The 24,491-nt window shown below is 43.5% G+C and overlaps 1 protein-coding gene across 6 annotated transcripts; it reads left to right on the plus strand.

The window, feature by feature from the left end:
• Nucleotides 1-24,491, plus strand: LOC132900338 (TANK-binding kinase 1-binding protein 1-like). Of its 6 annotated transcripts, none has more exons than XM_060942374.1 (11): nt 1-166; nt 1,160-1,207; nt 16,900-17,120; nt 17,211-17,336; nt 17,425-17,529; nt 17,617-17,779; nt 18,526-18,719; nt 18,804-18,865; nt 19,408-19,529; nt 19,918-20,309; nt 20,875-24,491. In XM_060942374.1, the coding sequence occupies exons 3-11, from the start codon at nt 16,908-16,910 to the stop codon at nt 21,001-21,003; spliced, it is 1,506 nt and encodes a 501-aa protein (XP_060798357.1). In that variant the 5' UTR covers nt 1-166; nt 1,160-1,207; nt 16,900-16,907; the 3' UTR covers nt 21,004-24,491. The 6 variants fall into 6 exon arrangements, with proteins under 6 accessions (XP_060798357.1, XP_060798354.1, XP_060798356.1 ...); XM_060942373.1 differs by lacking the exons at nt 1-166; nt 1,160-1,207 and adding exons at nt 3,613-4,121; nt 4,490-4,580; XM_060942375.1 differs by lacking the exons at nt 1-166; nt 1,160-1,207 and adding exons at nt 3,613-4,121; nt 4,494-4,580.

The following is a 24,491-nucleotide window of genomic DNA, read 5'->3' on the forward strand; positions in this document are numbered from 1 at the left end:
CGGGGCTCGGCGGCGCGTGCGTGATGATGGAGCTCGGTGACCCCGGGCCGGGTTCTGATTCCGAGCGCTCGGTGTGCAGCGCGCGCGCTCAGGCTGATTAGACGCGATGGAAGATTAAACCGGAAGCCGCGGGGACGGGCCGGAGGAGCGCGCGCCTCTGAGCACCGTGAGTAGAACACCGGATTTGATTTGGCACGTGCGAGTTTGAAGCCTTGCAGAGGACGTGGGGGATGTGCGACACACACACACACACACACAGGGACACACACACAGACAGGGACATGCACACAGGGGCACACACACACACACAGGGGGACACACACACAGACAGGGACATGCACACAGGGGCACACACACACAGGGGGACACACACACACAGACAGGGACATACACACAGGGGCACACACACACAGGGGGACACACACACACAGACAGGGACATACACACAGGGGCACACACACACAGGGGGACACACACACACAGACAGGGACATGCACACGGGCACACACACACACACGGGGGGACACACACACAGACAGGGACATGCACACACACACAGGGGGACACACACAGGGACACACACACACACAGACAGGGACATGCACACAGGGGCACACACACATGGGGGGGACACACACACACGGGGACACACACACAGACAGGGACATGCACACAGGGGCACACACACGGGGGGGGACACAGGGGCACACACACGGGGGGGGGACACAGGGGCACACACACGGGGGGGGACACAGGGGCACACACACGGGGGGGGGACACAGGGGCACACACACGGGGGGGGGACACAGGGGCACACACACGGGGGGGGACACAGGGGCACACACACACACAGACGGGGACACACATAGACAGGGACACACAAGGACACACACACGGGGGACACACACACGGGGACACACACAGACACACACAGAGCTTTTCACTGATTATTTATCGTGTGTCAGTTAAAATGTGAAATTCCTCAGCACTCATTAGTAATGTGCACTCAGCTACTGCCGTCTGACCAAATGCACCCAACGCCAGAATTATTGGCACCCTCCAGTGCACATCCTACACACACACACACACACACACTGGTTTTAAGTGTGTTTTAATTATGGTGTTTTTGTTCCATCTGCATTGTTTGTGTTGAGAGCAGGTCTGGGGTGTTTTCTCCCCTCTCGGTGTAAAGAGTGATGGATCTCAGGTGTGTAACCTGATGTTTGGTCAGATTCAACCCACTGTCTGCATTAATAGAGTAAACTGCATGTTCCCCTGTAGCTGTGTGCGCTTCTGGCTACAGTCCAGTCCATCATCTGTGCTCTTGTACAATCTGTATCTTCACTGAGAAGGTGCATGTAGTGTTGCTTTAATACAACATCAGTGTTCCTTCAGCGTCAAACAGGTACAAAACATGTTCCATTCAATGCAACAACTGAAAAGGAAAAGTAGTTTATTACGTTTACAGTTAAAAATAATATTTTTTAGGTGTGTCAATAATTTTGCCACATACGGTATTGTGCAAAAGTTTTATTTTACATGAATTACATTTACATTGTCAGTGGGGGAAAAAAAACCCTTTTTTATATATATATATATATATATATATATATATATATATATATATACAGGCCTAGAAATTCATATATTTTTTCACCAGCCAGCCGGACTAGTTCCCTTCCAAAGTAACTCGCCAAACAGAAAATCAACTCGCCAAAATTTGTTCATGTATGAATTTTACTTCTGTCAAAAATAACACAAAAGAGAGTCGTTACCATTGTTCATGACTAATGTGCATTTATTTCAAGACCCGAGTATTTTGATACTGCTGTTAAATACATAAATGAGAACAACACAGAGCACCATAATATAATAGCAACAAATAATAATCTATTGGAAAACTTGGCAACTTGGTGTATGAGTATTGAAAACAAATATACTGACTATCATGACTATAGCACCCAAAATATGTCCAACATGCTTTCTGTATTTAACCATTTCTGAGAGAGAAAGCATTCGGAGCTTCATATTGACGAGGAATCAACTTGAAAAAAATTTTTTATTCCATAAAAATCGTATCGCAGCCGAAGCCGACCCTGCTCCCACGCTTGCTTATAAGTCCTTTGTCATTTCTCCTCTTCAGACCGAGGTCGCTTTGTCCCCGTCTCTGGCGGTTTCTGTACACCTTTCAGAAAATTCCACATCGTAACGTAGCTTTGGCAGATGTAAATGTAAACAACAACAAAAACACGTGTTTAAATGGGCGATAATGTGGCCACATCTATTGAATTTGATAACGTGATGTGGCAGCGGGGGCGTGGCCAAGCGTCGGTCTGTGAATGGAGGGCGGAGTCAGGGAAGGTAAGTGGTGGAATCATTGCACCTGATGGAGATTAACCTGTGTTTGTGTGTCTTCCCCAGTGACCGCGCCCTTTAAAAGGAGAGGAGAGCAGAGAAAGGGAGCTCTCTCTCCCCAACCAGAACACGCGTGTGTGTGCTTGCACGGCTGGGAAGTGATAAAAGGCTGAAAAGCTAGCAATCAATAGTTCATTGAGAACTCAGTTCTGGCCTGCCGTGCTTCTGTGCTCCACCCACCTGGTCCAATACTACACGTGATTACCGCGCTATTCAGCGAGATGCGTTATATGCATGCGCAGTAGTGAAAAAACCGACAGCCTGACTCGTACATGATATGATTCGGAATTCTTCGGTATTTTCCGTCCTGCCGATAAACACATCGATTAACACAGACACGGCACACGCTTAATATGTGGCGGTTTTAGTTGACGGTGCGTCTGAATCTTCGCTTCATATACAGTGCAATGCAATAATGAGTACACCCCCCCCCGAAAAACGACATTTTTCACAGTATTAAAATTAACACAAACAATATGTCCCAAACAGTTCCTTGATGTTTATTGCACTATGTTCTTACATTATAACTCAAGCAGAAAGGTGAAAAGATGCCTTAAATTACATATTTTTCTGTTTCCGTGAAAGTGGGGTGGAGCAAAAGTGAGTACACCCCACAACAAACTCAATTACATCCAGTACATTTAGTACTTTGCATGGCCTCCATTATTTGCAATGACAGCCCCAAGTCTCCTTGGCATGGAGTGCACAAGTTGACAACATTTGGCTACATCAATCTTTTTCCATTCTTCAAGGATGACATCTTTCAGAGCCTGGATGTTGGATGGAGAGTGATGCTCAACCTGCCTCTTCAGTATTCCCCAAAGATGCTCTATAGGGTTCAGATCAGGTGACATACTTGGCCATGGAATCACTCTCACCCTGTTCCTCTTCAGAAAGTCAGCAGTGGCCTTAGATGTGTGTTTTGGGTCATTGTCATGTTGAAAAATGGCACGACGACCAACGGCCCGAAGTGATAGAAGCATCTTAGCTTTCAGTATAGAGCAGTACATTTGAGAATTCATGATGCCATCAATGAAATGCAGTTCTCCAACACCCGCAGCACTCATGCAACCCCACATAAGAACACTACCCCCTCCATGTTTCACTGTGGGCACCATGCATTTTTCCTTGTACTCCTCACCCTTGCGACGCCAGACTGTTTTGAAGCCATCAGTTCCAAAAAGATTGATTTTGGTCTCATCACTCCAGAGTATAGAGTCCCAGTAGCCTTCGTCCTTTTCAGCATGTGCCCTGGCGAACTCTAGACGGGCTTTTTTGTGACTGGGCTTTAGGAGAGGCTTCCTTCGGGGACGACACCCATGCATGCCATTCCGCTGCACTGTACGGCATATTGTGTCACGTGACACATTCACTCCAATTTCAGTCTCTACTTCCTTAGATACCTGTTGTGCACTTGCATGCCGATTTTCCTCAACTTTTCTCATTCCAAGCCGCTCCTGCCTGGGTGTTAGTTTTCTTGGCCGGCCTGTACGTCTCTGTACTTTGGCTGCAGTTCCATCTGTCTTGAATTTTTGGATCACTTTTGCAACCGTGTTCTTACTGATAAGTAAGGCTTTACTGATCTTCTTGTAGCCCTCACCTCTCTTGTGTAAAGCAATAATCCGCTTTCTCAGATCCAGAGACGTTTCCTGGCCATGAGGTGCCATTGCTGACAGCAGGAAATGGGAAATGGTGGTTTGCTTTAGGTAACAGCCTTTTGTAGCCAACTGCCTAATTAACACCTGTGTAATGACTAATTAGACTCACCTGTGGTTAATTGTTTGTTCAGGTCCACATTGGTAGCCTAAAAAGTTGCTTTACTCAGAGCCCTTCAGCGGGGTGTACTCATTTCTGCACCACACAAATTTCACTAAAACTGAAATAAAAATCATTTAAGTTATATTATTAGCCTTTGTTTTGAGTTCAAAAGTTCAACAGAACCTGTGTTTAACTTAGTCTGGGAACATTTTGGAAATATATCTTTGTGTTCCTTGTCATATTGTGTGAAATGTTACTTTTCAAAGAGGGTGTACTCATTATTGCATTGCACTGTATATTTTTTATTTTCAACTAGCCAGCTGGGCTGCCTAGTGACAGGAATTACCCGCCAAATGACAAATTAAGTCTCCTCGTGTGACCGGACCACCACGAATTTCGAGCCCTGTGTATGTGTATATATATATATACACACACACACACTCTCTCACTCTCCCCGGCCACTTTAATAGGAACGTGTTGTTGGTTCTAATAGCCCGGTCACACCGCCCGAACTTTGCTGGAGCGTTCCTGGAGCAGTGAAAAAAATTCATCACCGCTCGTAACCGTTCACCACCGTTTAACAAAAGTTGGCCCCCGTTAAAGTAACGCCGTATACGCTCGGCCACCGCTGATGTTTCTCGAGGGGCACTCCTACCGCTCCGAAAGTTTTGAGCTGCACAAAATATTGCGAGCGGTGAGGAGGGGGCAATTTTCCGCCCCGGCAAAGTTCACCCCCGCTCCACCAAAGCCCAGTCAAAGTTTGGCACCGCTAGATGCAAGTTCGTGGACGCTTGGGTCCGCTAGGCCAACGCAGAAATCTTGAACGCTGGACCACCGCTGCTTCGCCAGCGTTGCCCGGGCGGCGATTAAACGTTGCACAAACTTCAGTGGAGCGGTTGTAAGCGTTTTACGAGTGGACACGGGGTTGCTGGAACGGTGTCGGGCGTTGAAGCAGCTATCCATGGCGGCGATGAACTTTGGTTTGGCGTTGGTATAGAGGTGTCGGAGCGGGACCAGAATTTGGCTATAAATACGGGGAGAAATGGACCAGGAGCTCATTTGGAATCGAGCTGCCGTTGAGTTCAGACCTCATCTATATCGAATTTGCTCAAAGTTACAGTAAAACTGTATCACCATGGATGCTGAGAGACTTGCTATGATTGGTGCACTAGTCCAGCAGCAGAATCAGAACCTCCTCAGATTGCAACAAGCTGTTGACAGAAGGAGAAGAGAGAGAAGAAGGAGAGACAGGGTTGTGTGGGTCAGACAGTGGATACTGAGAAGGTCTGAACATGGACTGTATGACAAGCTGATGGTGGAGCTTCTATCAAAAATCTATCAGAACTTGTATCAAAACGATCCGTTCAGCTCCGTAGTCACAAGCGGTATGCCGCTAAACCAACTTTATACCCCCGCCGAGCCAAAGCCCGCATGCGCAGAACGCCGCTATACCAACGCTCGCGTCACCGCTAAACCAACGCTTGCTACCGCTAAACCAATGCTAAAGCAACGCCGGCTTCAGCGGTGCACCGCTAAGCCAACGCCCGTGTTTTCGATTTTTTTCCCATTTTGTGCGCGGTGACGAGCGTTGTCGAAATTCGGCCCCCCCTCCCTACCGTTCAAGGAACGCACCAGCAAAGTTCGGGCTGTGTGACCGGGGCCTAAGATCCCTGTTCTTGGCTGCAGGAGTGGAACCCAATGTGTTCTTCTGTCTGCTGTTTCATGCTGAGATACTTTTCTGCTCACCACGGTTGTACAGAGTGATTATATGAGTTACTATATCCTTCCTGGCAAAAAACTCAAACCAATCTGTCCATTTCCCTCTGACCCTCTCTTATCAACACGGCGTTTTTTTTTTCCACCCACAGAACTGTCACTCGCTCACTCAGTGTTTTTTTGTTTTCTGCACCATTCTGTGTAAACTCTAGAGACTGTTGTGTGTGAAAACCCCAGGAGATCAGCAGCTTCTGAAATACTCAAACCAGTCCATCTGACTCAAACCAACACCCATACCACAGTGAGAGAAAGTCTGTGAGATCACAATTTTTCCCATTCTGATGTTTGAACGTTAACTGAAGCTCTTGATTTGTATCTGCGGGATTTGATGCATCGTGCTGCTGTCGAGGAATCGGCTGATTACAGAACAGCAGGTTGGGGTGTTCCTAATAAAGTGGCCGGCGAGTGTATTTATCCCCTTCAGACATAAGGTGTATAATTGTACACAGGGGCGCCGCTAGGGGGGGAAAGTTAGGACGATTCTAAGGGCCTGGCACTGACAGGGGGGCCTGTGAGGGATATTAATATTATTTTAATAGTATTGCCTTGTGTAAGTTTTTGAAATAAAATATTTCATTTCATCTGTTAAAATATGCAAATTATACATGGTTATGATTTGCTATAACATTTTTCTTGAATTATTTATGATATTGTCATTTCACCCCTCCACCCTTTTTACTAATGGTACAGTGTGATTCTGGGCGCGGGACAGTGAAATGTGTAGCTCCGTGTGTGCGCAGCGCCGCTATTAGCGCAGTTTAGATCAGCTGGCAGTTTCTCTCTGCGCGCAACAGAGGTGAACATTCTAGAAGTTGCTAAGCAGGAGCAGTGTGATGAATTATGAAGTCCGGATATCACACTGTGTGTGAAAAAAAAATCACCTTTTTTCATAGGCGTCTTTATTGTATAATTAAGTCTAGATGTTTTGCCATTGTTCATGTGTGGATTTGTTGATATTGTTAAGTATTTAACTTTAATATTTTGCACATTAGCTGTGGTCAGAGATATCATTGCTATTGTTCATGTGTGGATTTATTGATACTGTTGCTAAGTATTTAACTTGAATATTTGAACATTTGCTGTGTTTTCTAATAAATGTGTGATGCCTAAAAGAAACCAAAAACACTGAGTGGATTTCTTGCAGTGCACTCTGTAACTGTATCAAAAAACTAGTGTAGTTACTCATCAAGGCGTACATTTGATCACATACAATAAGTCAATAAATGGAGGAAACAAAGGAATCCATTTTGTAATCCTGATTATTGATGATGTTTGCTGGAGGGCTCTGGAGTCTCCATAATGTGCATACAGAATGTTATAAATCCATACTGATACAGTGATGCATGCAATTTCTCTCAACACAAACATTTGGATTGAATGAACTCCACAGGCTACTGAGTGGCCTAATAATAGTTGCTCATAAAAGAAAAAAAATATATCTTCCATAATATATATCATGGAATTTTCATTTTAAGGCAACAGTCTATTCAGTCTAATTCTGACAGTTCTGCATTTAAAATGTTCATATCCCAAATAATTGTATCACCTAAACTTGATAGGTAGCTGATCACATGCATAGTAAAGTAGAAGTGCAGCCAAAAACAGACTTCAAATTCAGTTGCTTGAGTTTGAAAATTTTACCGGGGGGCCCTAAATTGTAATCTTTCATAGGGCCCAAGAGTTCTAGCGGCGTCCCTGATTGTACACATGAGGTTCCATGGCATTTTTCCTTGTGTTTGAAGGGGTTATGGATGATATATTCCCATTTACAGTGGGGCAAAAAAGTATTTAGTCAGCCACCAATTGTGCAAGTTCTCCCACTTAAAAAGATGAGAGAGGCCTGTAATTTCCATCATAGGTCCACTTCAACTATGAGAGACAGAATGGGGGGAAAGAATCCAGGAAATCACATTGTAGGATTTTTAATGAATTAATTGGTAAATTCCTCGGTAAAATAAGTATTTGGTCACCTACAAACAAGCAAGATTTCTGGCTCTCACAGACCTGTAACAACTTCTTTAAGAGGCTCCTCTGTCCTCCACTCGTTACCTGTATTAATGGCACCTGTTTGAACTCGTTATCAGTATAAAAGACACCTGTCCACAACCTCAAACAGTCACACTCCAAACTCCACTATGGCCAAGACCAAAGAGCTGTCAAAGGACACCAGAAACAAAATTGTAGACCTGCACCAGGCTGGGAAGACTGAATCTGCAATAGGTAAGCAGCTTGGTGTGACGAAATCAACTGTGGGAGCAATTTTTAGAAAATGGAAGACATACAAGACCACTGATAATCTCCCTCGATCTGGGGCTCCACGCAAGATCTCACCCCGTGGGGTCAAAATGATCACAAGAACGGTGAGCAAAAATCCCAGAACCACACGGGGGGACCTAGTGAATGACCTGCAGAGAGCTGGGACCAAAGTAACAAAGGCTACCATCAGTAACACACTACGCCGCCAGGGATTCAAATCCTGCAGTGCCAGACGTGTCCCCCTGCTTAAGCCAGTACATGTCCAGGCCCGTCTGAAGTTTGCTAGAGAGCATTTGGATGATCCAGAAGAGGATTGGGAGAATGTCATATGGGCAGATGAAACCAAAATAGAACTTTTTGGTAAAAACTCAACTTGTCGTGTTTGGAGGAGAAAGAATGCTGAGTTGCATCCAAAGAACACCATACCTACTGTGAAGCATGGGGGTGGAAACATCATGCTTTGGGGCTGTTTTTCTGCAAAGGGACCAGGACGACTGATCCGTGTAAAGGAAAGAATGAATGGGGCCATGTATCATGAGATTTTGAGTGAAAACCTCCTTCCATCAGCAAGGGCATTGAAGATGAAACGTGGCTGGGTCTTTCAGCATGACAATGATCCCAAACACACCGCCCGGGCAACGAAGGAGTGGCTTCGTAAGAAGCATTTCAAGGTCCTGGAGTGGCCTAGCCAGTCTCCAGATCTCAACCCCATAGAAAATCTTTGGAGGGAGTTGAAAGTCCGTGTTGCCCAGCGACAGCCCCAAAACATCACTGCTCTAGAGGAGATCTGCATGGAGGAATGGGCCAAAATACCAGCAACAGTGTGTGAAAACCTTGTGAAGACTTACAGAAAACGTTTGACCTCTGTCATTGCCAACAAAGGGTATATAACAAAGTATTGAGATGAACTTTTGTTATTGACCAAATACTTATTTTCCACCATAATTTGCAAATAAATTATTTAAAAATCAGGCAATGTGATTTTCTGGATTTTTTTTCTTATTCTGTCTCTCATAGTTGAAGTGTACCTATGATGAAAATTACAGGCCTCTCTCATCTTTTTAAGTGGGAGAACTTGCACAATTGGTGGCTGACTAAATACAACCCCAATTCCAAAAAAGTTGGGACAAAGTACAAATTGTAAATAAAAACAGAATGCAGTAATTTACAAATCTCAAAAACTGATATTGTATTCACAATAGAACATAGACAACATATCAAATGTCGAAAGTGAGACATTTTGAAATTTCACGCCAATTATTTGGCTCATTTGAAATTTCATGACAGCAACACATCTCAAAAAAGTTGGGACAGGGGCAAGAAGAGGCTGGAAAAGTTAAAGGAACAAAAAAGGAACAGCTGGAGGACCAAATTGCAACTCATTAGGTCAATTGGCAATAGGTCATTAACATGAATGGGTATAAAAAGAGCATCTTGGAGTGGCAGCGGCTCTCAGAAGTAAAGATGGGAAGAGGATCACCAATCCCCCTAATTCTGCGCCGACAAATAGTGGAGCAATATCAGAAAGGAGTTCGACAGTGTAAAATTGCAAAGAGTTTGAACATATCATCATCTACAGTGCATAATATCATCAAAAGATTCAGAGAATCTGGAAGAATCTCTGTGCGTAAGGGTCAAGGCCGGAAAACCATACTGGGCGCCCGTGATCTTCGGGCCCTTAGACGGCACTGCATCACATACAGGCATGCTTCTGTATTGGAAATCACAAAATGGGCTCAGGAATATTTCCAGAGAACATTATCTGTGAACACAATTCACCGTGCCATCCGCCGTTGCCAGTTAAAACTCTATAGTTCAAAGAAGAAGCCGTATCTAAACATGATCCAGAAGCGCAGACGTCTTCTCTGGGCCAAGGCTCATTTAAAATGGACTGTGGCAAAGTGGAAAACTGTTCTGTGGTCAGACGAATCAAAATTTGAAGTTCTTTATGGAAATCAGGGACGCCGTGTCATTCAGACTAAAGAGGAGAAGGACGACCCGAGTTGTTATCAGCGCTCAGTTCAGAAGCCTGCATCTCTGATGGTATGGGGTTGCATTAGTGCGTGTGGCATGGGCAGCTTACACATCTGGAAAGACACCATCAATGCTGAAAGGTATATCCAGGTTCTAGAGCAACATATGCTCCCATCCAGACGACGTCTCTTTCAGGGAAGACCTTGCATTTTCCAACATGACAATGCCAAACCACATACTGCATCAATTACAGCATCATGGCTGCGTAGAAGAAGGGTCCGGGTACTGAACTGGCCAGCCTGCAGTCCAGATCTTTCACCCATAGAAAACATTTGGTGCATCATAAAATGGAAGATACGACAAAAGAGACCTAAGACAGTTGAGCAACTAGAATCCTACATTAGACAAGAATGGGTTAACATTCCTATCCCTAAACTTGAGCAACTTGTCTCCTCAGTCCCCAGACGTTTACAGACTGTTGTAAAGAGAAAAGGGGATGTCTCACAGTGGGAAACATGGCCTTGTCCCAACTTTTTTGAGATGTGTTGTTGTCATGAAATTTAAAATCACCTAATTTTTCTCTTTAAATGATACATTTTCTCAGTTTAAACATTTGATATGTCATCTATGTTCTATTCTGAATAAAATATGGAATTTTGAAACTTCTACATCATTGCATTCCGTTTTTATTTACAATTTGTACTTTGTCCCAACTTTTTTGGAATTGGGGTTGTAACTCATATAAGCTAATCGTAGTTTGTTCATGATTTTCCTTTTGATGAAAGTGAGTAATCTATGTTTTACCTGTATATAATAGGAGACAAAAGTTAACATACACCTGGGCTAAAGATATTCAATATAACTTCCACATCATTGCATTCCGTTTTTATTTACAATTTGTACTTTGTCCCAACTTTTTTGGAATCAGGGTTGTGCTTTTTTGCCCCACTGTACAGTATCATTGATATACTCTTATTTATTTATTAGAGAGATTTTTGTGTTTGATAAAAACATGACTGAGATTCTGAGATTTTACTTTCAGATACCAGGTGTCTTACAGTCTTTATTTTGATCCTTTCCTTTGCGTTACAGATTTATTCTCCACGTGCCCGGTCCTGTTGTGTCTGACTGAGTGTTATTTTAAGAGTTAAATTCAGAAGTGAATGATTTCTGCCAGAGTAAAGATGAACTCTCTCTCCACATGTCTTAAATGTACAGATACAGTAATAACCGTGTGGAGTGTGTATTTTATACACGTATATAATGTATTTCCAAGCCATGCTGAGTCTCTGAGTCGCTGTGTTACGGTGAGGATCAGACTCAGAGATTGGATGGAAATCAGTGTGTGGTGGTGTTTCTGTTCATGCAGAGTAGAGCTTCAGCGCTCAGAGGAACTCGGCCTACGAGAAAATCAGAACATGCTGAGGGTCATCATGACCCACTAGAGTGAGTGTGTGTGTGGCTCGAGCAGGGGACTCTGGTTTTTGAGGACGTCCGTGTTGGGCGTGTGTGTGCCTGGACACAGAGTGAAGGATGCTGTCAGTATCACACTGGAACGAACCATTCCTGAGCACATCCAGACGATTAATACAACACTGACACATCAGATCATCCCCTAACGTTCAGAAATGGTGTGTTCCAATGCTTCAAATTTTATTTTTAAAATAGTTCAGAAAACAGTATTTTTCAAATAACATTTAGAATTTATGTATATTTACATATCAGTATGAAAGATGATTTAAAATGTACAATAATAAATATGAAAAATTATGCAAAGAAAATAATTACAGATGTACAGAGCTGCAGTAATTACAGAGGAATAAAATTGATGATCCACACCATGAAGCTATGGGAAAGGGTATTGGAGGCGAGATTGAGAAGAGAGGTAGCAATCTGTGAACAGCAGTACGGGTTTATGCCAAGGAAGAGCATGTCGGATGCGATTTTTGCTTTAAGAATGTTAATGGAGAAGTACAGGGAAGGCCAGAGAAAGCTACATTGTGTGTTTGTAGACCTGGAGAAGGCATACGATAGAGAGCCGGGAGATGAGTTATGGTACTGTATGAGAAAGAGTGGAGTGAATGAGAAGTATATTAGAGTGGTGCAAGACATGTATGAGAACAGTGAAACAGCAGTGAGGTGTGCAGTTGGAACGACTGAATGGTTCAAGGTGAAGGTGGGACTCCATCAAGGATCTGCTTTGAGTCCTTTCTTGTTTGCCATAGTGATGGATAGCTTGACAGATGAAGTGAGGCAAGAGTCACCATGGAACATGATGTTTGCGTAAGATATTGTGATATGTGGTGAAAGTAGAAAGGAGGTTGAGTTGGGTTTGGAGAGATGGAGGTATGCATTGGAACGAAGAGGAATGAAGGTGAGCAGGAGCAAAACAGAATACATGTGCATCAATGAGAATGGGGATGAGAGTGTAGTGAAGATGTAAGGAGTCGACATAAAGAAAAAGTTGGTGAATTCAAGTCCCTGGGGTCAACTGTGCAGGACAATGGGGGCTGCGATAGTGAGGTGAGAAAGCGAGTGCAGGCAGGGTGGAGCAGGTGGAGAAGGATTTCGGGAGTCATTTGTGATGGGAAAGTCCCAGCAAAAGTGAAAGGTAAGATGTATAAGACAGTAGTGAGAGCAGCTGTGATGTATGGATTGGAGACCGTACCCTTAAAGAAGAGACAGGACGCAAAGCTGGAGGTGGCGGAGTTGAGGATGTTAAGGTTTGTGATGGGAGTGAGAAGGTTGGACAGGATAAGGAACGAGCACATCAGAGGGACAGCACATGTGGAGAGCTTGGGAATGAAGCTAAGAGAGATGAGACTGAGATGGTACGGGCACATCCTGAGAAGAGATACAGAGCATGCTGGAAGGAGAATGTTGAGGATGGAGCTGCCAGGCAAACGAAAACGAGGAAGGCCAAAGAGGAGATACATGGATGTGGTGAGAGAGGACATGAAAGTGGCTGGTGTGGTAGAGAAGGATGCGGAAGACAGGGAGCAATGGAGACGAAAGATCCGCTGTGGCGACCCCTAATCGGGAGCAGCCAGAAGAAGATACAAAGAAAATAATTAAAATTAATTATATATAATTTAAATGAATAACAATTGTACAAAATCTGCAAAAGATGTTATCTTTGGAATTTTAAATATTTTTAGGTATTTTTATAGCTAAAAATATTTATTTATTGAACACTGTTATAAAGTCATTAAAATAAAAATATAAAAAATTACTAAATTATATAAAACAAGAATTAAAAAGTGTATATATAATATATAAAACTAAATACATTATATATTCTTATATACAGTAGTACAGTGTCTTGCAAAAGTAAACCCAACACCCTGAGAACACCATTCCTACAGTGAAGCATGGTGGTGGCAGCATCATGCTGTGGGGATGTTTTTCATCTGCAGGGACAGGAAAGCTGGTCAGGACTGAAGGAAAGATGGATGGCACTAAATACAGGGCAATTCTGGAGGAAAACCTGTTTGAGTCGGCCAGAGGTTTGAGACTGGGATGAAGGTTCACGTTCCAGCAGGACAATGACCCTAAACATACTGCTAAAGCTACACTGGAGTGGTTTAAAGGGAAACATTTAAATGTCTTGGAATGGCCGAATCAAAGCCCAGACCTCAATCCAATTGAGAATCTGTGGCATAACTTGAAGATTGCTGTACACCAACACAACCCATCTAACTTGAAGGAGCTGGAGCAGTTTTGCCTTGAGGAATGGGCAAAAATCCCAGTGGCTAGATGTGCTAAGCTAATAGAGACACACCCCAAAAGACTTGCAGCTGTAATTACAGCAGAAGGTGGCTCTACAAAGTATTGACTTAATTATTGTTAGTGACACAACAAAAAACAATTTTCACCTTTAAAGTGGTCGGCATGTTGTGTAAATCAAATGGTGCTAACGCCCCAAAAATCCACTTTAATTCCAGCTTGTAATGCAGCAAAACAGGACAAACACCAAGGGGGATGAATACTTTTGCAAGACACGGTATATATTTTAAAGATAAAATATTGATCTCACACACACACACACACACACACACACACACACACACATTCACTGGATTTTGAGAAACAGAGCATTATTACCTCCGCCAAGGTGGTTATGCTTTCGGTAGCGTTGGTTGGTTTGTTTGTTTGTTTGTTGGTTGGTTGGTTGGTTGGTTGGTCTGTTAGCAACATTGCAGAAAAAGTTCTGAACGGATTGCTCTGAAACTTTTTCCAGAGGTGTGACTGGGCACAAGTAACAATCCATTAAATTTTGGCGGTGATCCGGATCACCTTCTGGATCCTGGAATTTTTTAAAGGATTCTTGGCGGAGGTCTGCGCTCTCCGAGTGCTTTTCTAGTTTTTATTTTTTGCAAATTTAATAAATAAAAACTTTATACCAAACGTCCGACAAAATCATTTCCACTTAGGAACAAACCGGCAAACTGACAGGAGCAATTTGTGAAAAATGTGATGATGATGATGATGATGATAATAATAATAATAATAATAATTCTTAAAAAATAAAAAATGATACTTTTATTCCATATTTTGTTGCTTTTGTTCTTTAATTTAATTCAAAAAGGTAAACTTTCATATATTCTATAGTTCGGCGGCACGGTGGTGTAGTGGTTAGCGCTGTCGCCTCACAGCAAGAAGGTCTGGGTTCGAGCCCCGTGGCCGGCGAGGGCCTTTCTGTGCGGAGTTTGCATGTTCTCCCCGTGTCCGCGTGGGTTTCCTCCGGGTGCTCCGGTTTCCCCCACAGTCCAAAGACATGCAGGTTAGGTTAACTGGTGACTCTAAATTGAGCGTAGGTGTGAATGTGAGTGTGAATGGTTGTCTGTGTCTATGTGTCAGCCCTGTGATGACCTGGCGACTTGTCCAGGGTGAACCCCGCCTTTCGCCCATAGTCAGCTGGGATAGGCTCCAGCTCGCCTGCGACCCTGTAGAAGGATAAAGCGGCTAGAGATAATGAGATGAGATGAGATGAGCTAATAGTTCATAAAAATCAGAAATCCAGTATCTCGGATTCTGAGAACATTTCATTTTGAGTTTGAGTAAACAGTATGAACACAGTGTGTATCTCGGTTTAGTTCAGTCCACACAACCACAATCATGGGGAAGACTGCTGACTCGACAGCTGTCCAGAAGATGATCATCGACTCCCTCCACAAGGAGAGTAATCCACAGAAGGTCATTGCTGAAAAGGCTGGCTGGAAAAGGTGCACAAGCAACAGGGATGAGCGCAGCCTCGAGAGGATCGTCAAGAAAAGTCGATTCAAGAACTTGGGAGAGCTTCACAAGGAGTGGACTGAGGCTGGTGTCAGTGCATCAAGGGCCACCATGCACAGACGTCTTCAGGAAAGGGACTACAACTGTCACATTCCTCATATCAAGCCCCTCCTGAACCAGAGAGAGCGTCAGAAGTGTCTTATCTGGGCTAAGGAGAGAAAGAACTGGACTGTTGCTCAGTGGTCCAAAGTCCTCTTTTCAGATGAAAGTAAATGTTGCATTTCATTTGGAAATCAAGGTCCTAGAGTCTGGAGGAAGAGTGGAGAGGAACAGAATCCAAGGTGTGTGAAGTCCAGTGTGAAGTTTCCGCAGGCTGTGATGATTTGAGGTGCCATGCTGGTGTTGGTCCACTGGGTTTTATCAAGTCCACTGAGCAACAGTCCGGTTCTTTCTCTCCTGAGCCCAGGTAAGATGTTTATGACGCTGTCTCTGGTGCACGAGGGGCTTGATATTAGAAATATCATCCTTTCATTATTCTAAAATAATTATTGATTGATGAGGGATTTGTTTTTCTCTGAATAAGTTTATTTCAATTAAAGGTTGGATTTTCTCATTGGTTCAGTGTGAGATGAAGCGACTTCACCAAAAGGGGGATTTTTTTTTCCTAAACCTTTTTACTAATCTTTACAAGCGGGGCAATAATTCTGGAGGGGTGTGTGGGGGGGAGGGGCCTCAAGAAATCGAATATTAAATGTTTTTAAAGGTGTTATCATTTATGATCATTATCCGTAGACAGTAAGAGGCTCAGATCCTCCCTCTTTTTTGAGGAATGTTTTTTTTCCAGTGTGATATGATCAGCTTCTCCTGTCCTCTGTCCTGAAAATGGACGCAGTTTTGTTTCACTGATAAGCGGCTGTGTTAGTTCTGTACTGCACTGTGTATAATGTGAGTGTATAACTCTGGGTGTGTGGAGAGAATAAAACACAAATCATCAGTAAATAATCTAAAGCTCATTTTAACATCACTGATCAGCATCTGTCCTCTCTCTGTCATGTCTTTGTCCTCTATCTATCATGTCTCTTTTCTCTCTCTGCCCACCCTTTGTCATGTCTCTGGCCTCTCTCTGTCCACTTTCTGTCATGTTTCTGTCCATTGTATGTCCTTTATCTGTCATGTCTCTGGCCTCCCTCTGTCCGCTTTCTGTCATATGTCTGTTCTCTCTGTCCTCCATCTGTCATGTCTCTGTCCACTCTCTGTCCTTTCTCTGTCATGTCTTTCCACGCTCTGCCCTCCATCTGTCCACTCTCTGTCATGTCTCTGGCCTCTCTCTGTCATCTATCTGTCCACTCTCTGTCCTCTCTCTGTCCACTCTGTTATTTTTTGTTGTCTCTGTTGTTTTTACCATTGTATCTCCGTTGTGTCTCTGTCCTCTCTCCGTCATGTCTCTATCATCTTTCTGTCCTCTCTCTGTCTCTGGTCCCTCAGTGTGAGTGATGGAGTCTCTCCTGAGAGAACAGTTTGGTTTTAAAGGCGGAGGTGACTCTCTGAGAGAGGAGGTCTGTGGGATGATAAGATGGCCACCGTCTTCTCTGTCTGTGGACATTAATCAGTTTGCTGCTGCGTATCATGAGATCAGAGTGCGTCTGTCCAGCCTGGAGCGAGAGAATAGCAGCATCAGGAGGAAGCTGAAGAACTATGAGATGAAGGTGGGAGGACATTTATCCAGCTGCTAACTGAGCATGGAGACGATGTGAAGAAACGCGTGTCCCTAACCTGTGTCTCCGTGTCCCCCTCAGTTCCCCATGATCAGTGTGTGTGAGGACGAGAGAAGTGTGTGCTGCTCCTGTGAATCTGAGAAGGTCGAACTGATCCAGACTGAAAACAGCAACCTTCAGCAGAGGATCAACAACCTCATGCAGGAGGTGTGTGTGTGTGTGTGTGTGAGAGAGAGAGAAATCCAACAACCTTTTCTGGACTCTTGCTGTAGATTTGTGAAATATTTTCCCTCAGCTCCAGAAGGGTAAAGCTCACGAGCAGCGTCTGGAGGAGGTGATTAAAGTGTATGAGAAAATTCATCTGGAGAAGAGCAGCATTCAGAAGGAGCTGGATAACATGGTGAGAGAGAGAGAGATCCTTCACCAGATACTTATCAGCCAGTCAATCTGTGTGAACAGGTGTGTGTGTGTGTGTGTGTGTGTGTAGACGACTCTGGCTGAGCAGCATGCGGAGAGGATCAGGAAGCTGGAGACGACGCTCAGTCAGAGAGAGAGCCTCCTGCAGAAGAAGAAAGTGAGAGAAACTTCACATCAGCGCAATAAAGAAACTCGTTACCTGCATCTGTACACCAGCCTGGACACGCCCTACGGTACACACACACACACACACACACACACCATCATCATCAATCATGACACTAATTTTGAGTGGAATCAGTGAGTTCATTAATCAACAAATAATCAGATTTTCCTGTTGAGGGAATTGAGACAGCATGACACCGAAGTCATACAACTCTAAAGAACATAGAAAATATCAGGTTCTGGATACACAGGGCTCAGGAAAAAATATGGCTCAAAAACTGTAGGGTTCTCTAAAAATATGTCTTCAGAATAATAGAATTCTGGAAACATAGGGCTCTGGAATCATAAAGCTCGAAAGACATGCATAGCTGTAGAAAAATAAGGCTCTGGCAACATGGTGATCTAGACTTATAAGACTCTAGAAATATAGGTTGTGGAAATATATGGTTCTAGAAAAACGACTCTAGAAAAATAGGGCCTTAGAAACATAATGCTCTGGAAAGATTGGGTTCTAGAAGCAGAACCATAAATGTAGTACTCTGCAAATATAAGCCTGTGGGACTGTGGGAACACACGGTTCTAGAAGAATAAAGTTCTGTAAACACTGAGTTTGTGGAACACGGGATGATCAGTGATCCTGGTCTGAGTCATTGTGACAGAGCGAATGACCTGAAGGAGGAATGAAGATGATCGGGCTGCGGTGTTGAAGCGGAATTCAAACTCGACAGAGTTGAAGAGAAGTTTATAAAGTAAAGTGAACTCTTTCACAGAGACGCCATGTTTTCTCTCACCGTTCACTCGTGCGTGTTTTCAGCGTTAGAGTGTCCCGGGCCGAGCCTGCAGAGTTCACGCAGTCTGGACACACTCACTGACCTGAAGGTCCAACGTCTGGAGGCAGAGCTTGAGGGGGTGTGGCATGAGGCTAGAGGGGCGTATCAGCGGGAGGCGGAGCTTAAGGCTGAGCTGCAGCATCTACAGGAAGAGATCAGACAGGAGAAAGAACGACAGGTGTGTGTATACACACACACACACACACACACACACACACACACACAGAAGCATTGTTTTATTGTTTTATTGTTGTTTTCGCAGGAGTTGGATGTGGAGTGTGAACACTGCAGTGTGGAGTGGATTAAAAAGGCAGGAGATGAACAGTGAGTGATGTCTACGATCACATCACTTTAAGGGTTGTTTCATTCACCTACTGGTCAGAAGGTGTTGATTAATTCTCTCTAACAGCAGCTCTGACAGTAGGGCAGGTTTATATTAATGCTCTCGTTATCGTTTCCATAGTAACAGCTCATTCACAGAGACTTGTACAGCTGATTATAATGTGTGTAATCACTGATATGATGAATAAGTGTGTGTGTGTATCATCTCTGGAAGGAGTCTCCAGTGTCAGCGCTGTATAACAGTCAGAGGTGAAGCTGGAACTTTGTTTTATGACTTCTTCACAGTTTCTCAGGAACATGATGGAACAAGCTGCGATTTTTTGACTTATTAAATTGAAGAGAGAATAAAGAGACTCTGGTGAGGGAACGTCTGTTTACAGCTGCTATAATGTCAGTGAGATCAGGAACTAACTTTCTGTAACATTAAAAGTAACGAAGTGAATAAAAGATTTAACGTTCTTTAAATAAATACATTGTACAGTGCTGTGTGTGTGTGTGTGTGTGTGTGTGTGTGTGTGGTGCAGAGTGAACCTGGCGCTGGCCTACACGGAGCTGGTGGAGGAACTGAGTCGAATCCGCAGCCTCACTGCTGAACAGAACCGAATACTGGGACAGAACCGCAGCTCCCCGGATCAGAACAGTCCTGGTAAATGAAACACACACACACACCGTTTGATCCATTTTATCATCTCACTGATCTGTTAATGTAAGCGGCAACAGGTGAAATGAACACAATAAACACATCACAAATAACCTCGAGACTTCATTAATATGCATAAATTTGCATACATAATAAAACCAAATCTTAAACGACTAAAATTGGTCCTTGGATAATGTTGTAACTGTTCTGATGATGATGATGACGATGATATGAGAGAGAATGTTTAAAAAACATAAAGATTGTACGAGTGTTTGAGAAAAGGATGATGAAATACAGGGCAGCGCTGATGATTTACATAAACACATCCACTATTCACATTACAAACACTTTTTCTTTTTACTTTTTTTATGATTCCAACCTTTTCCACCTGCAGGATTGAGGCATGGCCCCGCCTCTCCTCCCTCTGACCCCGCCCCTCCATCCCCTCACTCGATGAGGTCGCACTTCCGAGATCGCCGTAGTTACTCAGACATGGCCGACCCCTCGGTCTCTCCTCACATCATCCACAGTCCCGTTTCCACTCTTCCAAAGCGCAGAACCACAAGCCACGCCCACCTTAGGCCAATATCCACTGGGCCCCGCCCATCCTCTGCCCACGGAGCTCTGGAACTGAGCTTCCAGCTGCCTGACTCCACTCCTGCTCCACTGGCCACACCCCCTCAGTCCTCAGAGGATGAAGATGATGAGTGGGCGGGGCTGAGGATAATGACGCCCCCTCACTCACACCCCCGCAGTGAGCATGCTCAGTCCTGGCCGTCAATCAAGGTGAGTGAAGCATGACTGTTTTGATGGTAAATAAATCAATAGTATTTTTGTTTACAGGGAAAGTTTAAGTTCTGTCTGTAAAATAAAACGAGTTCATGATTTACAAATAATATGAAATCAACTTATTTACATAAGTTACTTAATGCAAGACTTAATTATTATTCATATTTATTATTTACATATTAGATCATTTGTATGATTCTGTCATAGATTTTCTTCATCATCCAATTTTCCTTTCATTTTCTGTCTTTTTTCTTATTTTTCCTTTTTCTCTTCATTTTTTTATATTATTCTCCATTTTTTCCTACTTCTCTTCTTCTCCTTGTTCTTTCTTGTTTTTCTTTTATTTCTTCTTCTTTCTTCTTTTCTTTGTCTTTTCTTCTATTTCATCTCTTTTCTCCTTTGTTTTTTTCTTCTTTTCTTCTGTTCTTCATCTTCTGTTCTTTTTCTTCTCTCTTCTTCTTTTTGTTCTTCTACTTTGTTTTTTCCTTTGTTCTTTTCTTCTTCTTCATCTTCTCTTCTTCTTCTCCTCCTCCTCCTCTTCTCTCTCCTTTCTGTCCCACAGTTGTGGATGGAGGAGGAGGAGAGCGACTCTCGGAGTTGTCCTCTCTGTCAGCTCTCGTTCCCCACCAGTTTTCCTGATGATGCTCTGATCACACACATGGACACTCACCTGGAAAACAGCAAAATATAACACACACACACACACACACACACACACACACACACACGTGATTAATCTGATCCTGATTCTACGCTATAACACTGTGAATTCTCCACACGCCGTACGTCTGATTCCTGAAGCAGGTTTCTCTGTCCCAGTTGTTCTACAGTCGAGGGCTTCAGTGTAATAAAACCTCAGTCCAGTTCTTCCCCATAACTTTGTGTTTAATGTTAGAAATTCACTACAGTTTAGATTTTTACCTGTTAAGAGCTTCTCATTGATCAGTAATAGTCCAGAACCGTGTGTCCTGATTGGCTGAGAGCAGTGAGGATCATAACAGCATCAGATGAAGTCAATGATCTTATCATTATCAATACACTACAGTAAAACTGGCGTTTACGATATCTACACGGAACGGATCCCACTGCTCTCTCTAACTCAGGCTTCTGTTTACATCTTTTCTGGACCAGAAATGAGCCCCCCAAAAGCAGAGGCGCTTAGCTCCACCCATATTCTTTCACAGGAAACTCAACAGAGTTGGGCTGTGCGAACAGAACGGCTTCTTAAAGGTGCACTGTGTAGGATTTAGTGGCATCTAGTGGTGAGGTGGCAGATTGCAACCACCTGAATACCCCTCCCTCCCTCCCTCCCTCCGTCCTTCACCACTCCCTCCCTCCCTCCCTCCCTCCCTTTCCAAGTGTGTATTAGGTCCAATGGTGACCGTCAGGTGCAGTAAGTTCTGCCTGCAGAGCCGAGGTTTTCATCCCAGTGGCATTGAAATCAGTATTTCAATTGTTCTGGGGAGGTTCCTGATACATTTGTGATATAAAACTAAAATAAAAACAACACGAGTGACAGAGGCGGCACGGTGGTGTAGTGGTTAGCGCTGTCGCCTCACAGCAAGAAGGTCCTGGGTTCGAGCCCCGGGGCCGGCGAGGGCCTTTCTGTGTGGAGTTTGCATGTTCTCCCCGTGTCCGTGTGGGTTTCCTCCGGGTGCTCCGGTTTCCCCCACAGTCCAAAGACATGCAGGTTAGGTTAACTGGTGACTCTAAATTGAGCGTAGGTGTGAATGTGAGTGTGAATGGTTGTCTGTGTCTATGTGTCAGCCCTGTGATGACCTGGCGACTTGTCCAGGGTGAACCCCGCCTTTCGCCCGTAGTCAGCTGGGATAGGCTCCAGCTCACCTGCGACCCTGTAGAAGGATAAAGCGGCTACAGATAATGATATGAGATGAGACGAGTGACAGAAACACTTTTGAATCTTTTACGGTTTTCTTCTGAAAACTAAAAGCCTAGTTTGTGGTTGTTAGGTTCGGTATTTGTCTGGGCTTTGAGTGTTACTCTGAACCTGACCATCTTATTTCCATTAATACAATAGCTACATCCATCAACACTGTATGGACTGTACCATTACAATTCCAGACAGGGGGATATTCCATACAAGTAAAACCATTGATGTGGGGATGTGTGTGAGGGGGCGGACTCTTAACTGCAACAGCAATATAAATAAGTATCAGGGCCAAACTTTGATATTAATATTTAACAAAATACTCAATTAAAAGAAAAAGCAAACCTATGTATACTGAACACCATCAGTCTCGTAAAATGGCTCCTACATTCTCCGTCTTCCTTTCTTATTACTTGTCTTCCTTCTGGTGCTGGATTCAAGCCGCCACCTTTAAAAACATGCAATGTGAAATGTGCTCTCTCGAGCCAGTGTTGGGTTTGTCCATACTCAGGGCTACTGCAGTGGTGCAACATGGCGGCGCTGTGAAGTGGACCCGCCCCCTGTCAAGATATAAAGGGCTCATTCTAAGCTTACGAGAACACGATTCGTAGTTTCAGGTGATTATACACTAATTAAAACAATTCTGAATACTACTGTATATTCCATTTCTGCTAATAGATCCCACTAAACCCTTCAACAATCAGTCGATGCCACAAGGGACATCGGGCGGCGTCAATTTCTATTTCAGTAGCCCTCGGCCTCTCGCCTATTACATAGCTGGGGTTACAGTCAGGGGGCGGGTCCTCTGGTAACTGCAAGAGTTTGACTCCTTACTCACATCTGTATTGCAGCCTCACCAGATGGCAGTAGGTACCAGTTTTATGATGGTCTTTGGTACGACCCAGCCGCGATTGGTCGAGAGGCAGACTTGCCAACCCCTAGGCCAACTCACGATTAAATCCTTCATAGTGCACCTTTAATCTTTTCGTTGCAGTTCTCTTTGCAGCCAGCAGATCAGGACTTGTATGGTTTTACATCACGCTTCATAGCTTCACCCAGATAACTGAGCACATCATCTCTGTAATCTACACACTGTCAGGGGAAATCAACTAAAATCTGCCACACAAAATGCATACAATAACAGCAGTTCTGTTTAATGTATAAGTATTATCCATTAGTTTATAGCTCTGTGTTTTATTGTGGTGTTTCAGGTTGTGATTAGCTTCATGGACACTGAACAGATGACACAGCTGTTATGACTTGGACACAGGATGAATAATTGCACATTTCTCTGTCCAACTAAATTTAAAATACTGAAATTATTTGTGATGTGTTTAAAAATCCTGCTCCTAGTTGGTTATTTGGTGCTGTGATTACTGCTGTGCGATTCCCAGGAGAGCTCATCACTTACCTTCTGCTCTGGTGTCACAAGGGGGCGTTGTTATTGTGAACACAGGTACACTGGGGTTTAACTGATGTTGATGGTGGTATTAGGGTGAAAGCTTTAGGAGCTGATCTGTTCGAGCAGAGTGTACATGAGGAGGTGAGAGATAAAGCCAGGGCTAAATCCCATTCCACCACCATCACCAGGTAGTCCAGAGGCATTGTGGGTAATGTAGGAAATATACGACCTGATCAGTTTTAATTCTATATGATGATCACAAACATAATCAGAAGCCCAACACTGATAAGGGAGGAGCAATAACCAGCTTATGAACACTGTTATTAACACTGGGGCATGTCCAATATTTACTCATCAACTCGGGTTGTGTGTAACGTGTGTAAACGTAAGAATTAATGTTGATACTTGCTCAGTGTTTAATGTAGTATTTCATTATTTTTTATTATTGCTAATGAGGAATTGCACTCAATGTGATCTGAGTTTCAATAATAATAATAATAATAATATGTAATGAAATATCAGCCGTACACTTGACTTGAGGAGCTGTACACTAAACTGAATGTAAAAAGAAAAGCTCAGCATCATCATCCTGTGGTAAAAGTTGTGTTGTGTGTCTCAGATCTGTTATCGAACTCAATATCAAACCGTTTAATGTTGTTTGTTTCATTCATACCTTTTGCTACGAGTCTGTCTGTAAGTGTATGTGTTACTGTTGATGGATTTATCTTTAAAAAACAAAAAACTCACTCACAGGAAGGGCTCGTGTTAAACTTCTGACTGTTTAAAGCCTGAAATGCAAATAAATTAAAAATTTCTGCTTGTACCTCTGTCATGGAAAAAAAAAAGAATGCTTCCACTAATGATGATAATAAAAGCTAAATTAAATCTA

The sequence above is a fragment of the Neoarius graeffei genome, chromosome 16, assembly GCF_027579695.1.
Source record: "Neoarius graeffei isolate fNeoGra1 chromosome 16, fNeoGra1.pri, whole genome shotgun sequence".
Lineage (NCBI taxonomy): Eukaryota > Metazoa > Chordata > Actinopteri > Siluriformes > Ariidae > Neoarius > Neoarius graeffei.

Coding starts and splice junctions, on each gene's coding strand:
- LOC132900338 (XM_060942374.1), top strand. CDS start 16,908: ATGGAGTCTCTCCTGAGAGAACAGTTTGGTTTTAAAGGCGGAGGTGAC. Junction 17,780..18,525: donor CAGCCTGGACACGCCCTACG/GTACACACACAC, acceptor GCGTGTTTTCAG/CGTTAGAGTGTCCCGGGCCG. Junction 18,866..19,407: donor AAAAAGGCAGGAGATGAACA/GTGAGTGATGTC, acceptor TGTGTGGTGCAG/AGTGAACCTGGCGCTGGCCT.